Source organism: Anser brachyrhynchus (genome assembly GCF_964034855.1).
Source record: "Anser brachyrhynchus genome assembly, chromosome: 2".
Classification (NCBI taxonomy): Eukaryota; Metazoa; Chordata; class Aves; order Anseriformes; family Anatidae; genus Anser; species Anser brachyrhynchus.
Window position 1 is genome coordinate 54,838,962 of NC_137695.1, and position 4,813 is coordinate 54,843,774.

Genomic DNA, 4,813 nt, shown 5'->3' on the forward strand with positions numbered 1-4,813 from the left:
TAAAAGCAGATCTGTCACTGGAAAAATACTGCAGAAGTCCAACACTGCCTGGAATTGCTAGCATGCGCAGACAGGACAGATTGAAGATTTAATAAAGAAAAAAAGGAAAATCAGCACTTCAGATCTGAAGTGCTGAAGTTTCAGTTACCTAGGGTAAGAAAGGGCGTCACTGGAGTACCACTGGGTCCAGAAAGTTCTGCCGATTTTACAACGGGAACACTAAATGTAAACCCAATCTGCTATGAACAAGAGAGGTTTTTCAGATTCTCAAGCCACAGGAACTTCAATCGAATGCACACACAAAACCAAATCTGAAAGCTGCTCTTCACATTTGTAGCACGCATGCTGAATGGCAAATTATAAGCCAGAAGCCTACATACTTTTCTCCATCAAGGCAGATTCTGCTTTAGTGTTCTGCAACAGCCTACTAAATGCCTAAGAAAAAAAGTCAAGCTCCTTTATTATTTTACTTACAGAAGACGTAGGTAGCACTTCTGCCTCAGTAGATTTCACAACTGGAGATGAAAACGCGAACTCAGGACTGCTAACAGTACTTGTTGGTTGTATCTGTATTTTCAAAAGAATTAAAGGTTTATATTTAAGAGCAACAACTACCTGAATTCACTACCCAACAGAAGTCCTGCAGTGACGTCGAAAAACCTGATGTTTGAGTTATTTTGCAGATAAAAGTAATAATAAAACACAGGGAAGTTTCCAAGTGGGTATAGGACAATATCTTCAAAACCAAATTCCAGAAACTGAGAGGAAAAGCTGGAGATGCTACTTAGGTCTAAATGCACGGAAAAGCAAGCCAGGAAGCTGAAGAACGGCAAACTCAGCCCAATGATACTCCAAGAACTTCAGCAAACACCTCAACATGTTAAAGCAGCTGTCTACTTCAAACCGTACAAAAAATATTTCAAGTACTCTGGAACAGATTAATGTTTATTTTATTGCAATAATATGCCAATTATTGCACCCTAGGCTCATTCTATGTGAGGCTTATATGACCACGTTACCTCTAATTTAATAACTTAAATAAAGTTGTGGTTTAACCATTGCAGGCAACTAAGCACCACACAGCCACTCGCTCACTCCCTCCAAGTGGAACGGGGAAAAGAACTGGAAATAAAGAAGTAAAGTTGTTAAATTTGAGGTAGCATTAATGACTCATCGCATGTAATGGCTACCTGGAAAGACAAATGCCATAACCCTGTACATACTCCCCACTCCTTCCCCTTCTTTCCCCCAGCATTTATTGCTGAGCACGATGCTAAATGGTGTGGAATATCCCTTCGGTCCTCTGGGCTCCGCTGTCCTGGCTGAGTGCCCTCCCAGCCTCTTGTGCATCCCCGACCTCCTCGCTGGCAGGGCAGCGTGAGAAACAGAAAAGGACTTGTCACTGTGTAAGCACTGCTCAGCAACAGCTAAAACACCAGTGCCTTACCAACACTGTTTTGCTCACAAATCTGCAACACAGCATCATCTAGCATCATCTACTACGAAGAAAATTAACTCTACCCCTGCCCAAACCACTATAAATAACTTGGCATAAAGTCCACACCCCCCTTCCCCCGCAGACTTCCACAGCATTTGAAGCAGTTATACAATCACGTTAAATGGGAGTTGGCAGGCTCTAAGACTGAGAGAAGCAGAATCAAAACATTTATGCCTTTTTCCCCAAACTGGCATACAACCCCAATTCATTCAGCTGCGTAGAAACTAATATTTGTTAGTTTCATGAGCACCACAGAAAAAGTCAACTCGCAATAAAGCAGTATACTCATTGTAAACATTATTTATAGCATAAAGATTTACCTTGTCAGCCGCCGTCGCTGCTGCATCTGCCATGCCTGCCGCCTCCGTTGAATTTGCCACGCTTGTCGTTGCCACTGTTGACTTTGCCTTGTCCTTTGTCATCAGCAGATATGGCATGCCCGCCGCCATTATTGGACATGTCAAGCCTGAGGGCACTGTTGAACACGTTATGCCCGACGTCGCCGTTGTATATATCATGTCCTCCACCTCCTCCTCTGATAGACCTGTCAAGTCCTCCACCTCCGATGGATCTGTCATGCCCTCCACCTCTGATGGATCTGTCATGCCCTCCACCTCTGATGGATTTGCCATGCCCGTCGCAGCTGCTGGAGTTGCCGTGCTCATTGCTGCTGTTGAAACAGCGCTCGGTGACGCTGAGACAGCGCTACTACCAACGAAACTAGAATTGAACTGAGGCAGCGATGCAGCACTGATGGGTAGGGGTATTTTCGGTAGCACTGGTTCCTCCACTTCCTAAAGTTGCAAATTTTAATTTTTCTTATACAAGACATACTACTTTCTCACTCCATCCCACACAATTTATTAACAAAATTAAATAGAACAAAAATCCATAAAAATAAAGAGAAAGCAAGTTTCCAGAAGAAATCCCGATCTCCCCACCTCTGTCTACCACGTCATTTTAATTTATGGCAGGCCTGCTTCCACATTATACTCTATTCAACAACTGTACAGCAAGAACACTGAAAGTTAACTCAAAACCTGTGCAGAACAGAGACGCACAGATCACATTTTTTTTCTTTCTTTTCTATACTTTAGTCATCAAAGCTCTAGAGAAGCATCATCCTTTCTAACTACCCTCGCATGGCTTCAATTAAGAGTACACTCTCAAGACAAGTGAGAAAGTGTTCCTCTTGCAAAATTAGGCAGGATAGCTGCCAAAGTTTCTAAAGTCATTACAGCAGGGAACGTGGAAAAAGGTAATGTTTAAAGAAGCAGGTAGGTTCAACAACCAAACTAAACACAAAAAGCACCAAAGAAAGTCAGACTAACAGCACTGAAGATTGTGTTCTGGTAAATACAGTCTATACCATGTATCAGGATGCAAATATAAAAATCAGAAGAGAGCCTCTTAACAACTTCAATTTTCATCCCTGCCACTTACTTTATTTGATTACTAAGATTGGATGAGTTATGTTTTAAATGGCAGAGAAAATCTGACCAAAATTTGTACAGTACTATCATGATTACTTAAAAATGACTAGGCAGGGATGTAAGTTGGTACTACTGATATTCAGTGCATCCTGTAGCTTACATCTGTTTCACAGTTTTGATTTGAAAAGTTTATGGAACTTTTGATATTTGGACCATTATTTTATTTGAGTTACAGGAATATACAACAGTGTTTACGATTTCTTTATATTGCATCATCCAGAAGTCCCATTTAATGATTTGAAACTTAAATTAACTTAAATACTTAATATTAACTTAATATTAATTAAATACTTAATGTTAACGTAAATACTTAAATTAACTTACAGGCAGCTTATATAACATCCAATAAAAGAAAAAATAATCTGAATATTCATGGTCATAGTTTTATGGAATAGATTTTTCCTATTAAAATGAGAAAAAAACTCTCTCACAATGAGTTTGGTGAGTATCAAAAACTGAGTCATCGTTAGCAGACATGCAGAATGCTCTCTTCTATTACTCTTTTTCACACTCTTGGCCTGTATCTTTCTGTATGACTTAAATATGAAACCAAAAATTAAGCTTTTTTTTCTTTTTATACTTGGCACTCGTTTCAAGTATCATTCCTGTAGAAAAACTATACAAACCTTCACCAAAACATTACTTCTCTTCTTAGGACTCATTCATTCAATTGCTAACGAGAAATGTTATAGTTTGAAGAATCTCCAAGGTAACAGAATTAAAAATTTCAAAATTACATAAGCAAAGTTCAGGTATTCAAACACAGGAAATCAATTGGAGCCTGCTCTGAAACCCACAAGAAAACAAAAACAATGCAAAAATAAAGCGGTATTGTTATAATTTACTATGATGCAATAAAACTGACACACTTAGCTAGTTACTTCAGTAAGCTCAGTGACAGCAATTAATTTAAGAGTCACTTACCTGTTCTTGTACAGCTCTTGATAAATAGTGTATTCCTCTTTCCCTTCTCATTTTGCCGCCTCCACTACTCACTCCTGAAGACAGACCATTGGACGCAGCAGTACTGAATTTGTAGCTGGTCACATTGCTAGCACACGACAGTACAGAAGTTGGGGGAAAAAAAGAGAAAAAAAACTTAGCAGCCAATTTTTTTTTCAAGATATTAGAGCTTTTATTAGTCCTAGAATTGAAACCTGCTGATCAGAAAAAAACTAAAGCTGTCTCACAAGTTGCTAAATGCTGGTAAATACTTGATGTTCTAAATAGGAAAAACTTTATTAACAGCAGCAATGAAAAGGACATACATAAGTGCACCGTTCACATGGGAACAATGACTAAGCCAGAAGACCTGAAATAGAAGAGCTGATTTAGATTGTTATTTTCCAGTGCTTCCTTTAAATAGGACTGGTTCTCTGATTCTGCGATGCACGTGTATCTTTTGCAGGGATATAAAAGAACAGCTCACAAAAATACAGAAAGAGTGCACATATGCACACATACACATGGGAAACACTGCCAACAGCTCTGATAGAATAGGGACGCCTCAGACTTGTGTGGCAAGGTAATATGGCCTAAGCTTCAGAAGCAGCTCTGGCTTTCATGTGGCCATCAGCAGGAACAGCAGAGGTGTTTGGGTATGCCAACATTCCAGAAGTCTTTTCAGACATGAATACAGATCCCTTTTGTAAGGCATACAAAGGCGTTTTTCTGGTACTTAAAAAAGCCTAGCTCAAAACCAGAAAGATATCCTAATCCAAGAGCAAATGGGGAAAAAATAACCCAAACCAGAAGTGGAATAGGGAATAACTCTAACAAAAGTACTATGGCAAGAAAATGAAGTATGCCTGGAAAAACTGTG

At 39.4% G+C, this 4,813-nt stretch overlaps 1 protein-coding gene across 1 annotated transcript; it reads right to left on the reverse strand.

Annotated features, from left to right (window-relative positions):
- Positions 1-2,353, reverse strand: LOC308190925 (uncharacterized protein). The gene is made up of 2 exons (XM_080582731.1): positions 1,819-2,353; positions 1-567 (listed from the first exon to the last, which is right to left on the reverse strand). The coding sequence occupies exons 1-2, from the start codon at positions 2,161-2,163 to the stop codon at positions 436-438; spliced, it is 477 nt and encodes a 158-aa protein (XP_080438857.1). The 5' UTR covers positions 2,164-2,353; the 3' UTR covers positions 1-435.
- Positions 2,354-4,813: the final 2,460 nt, after the last annotated feature.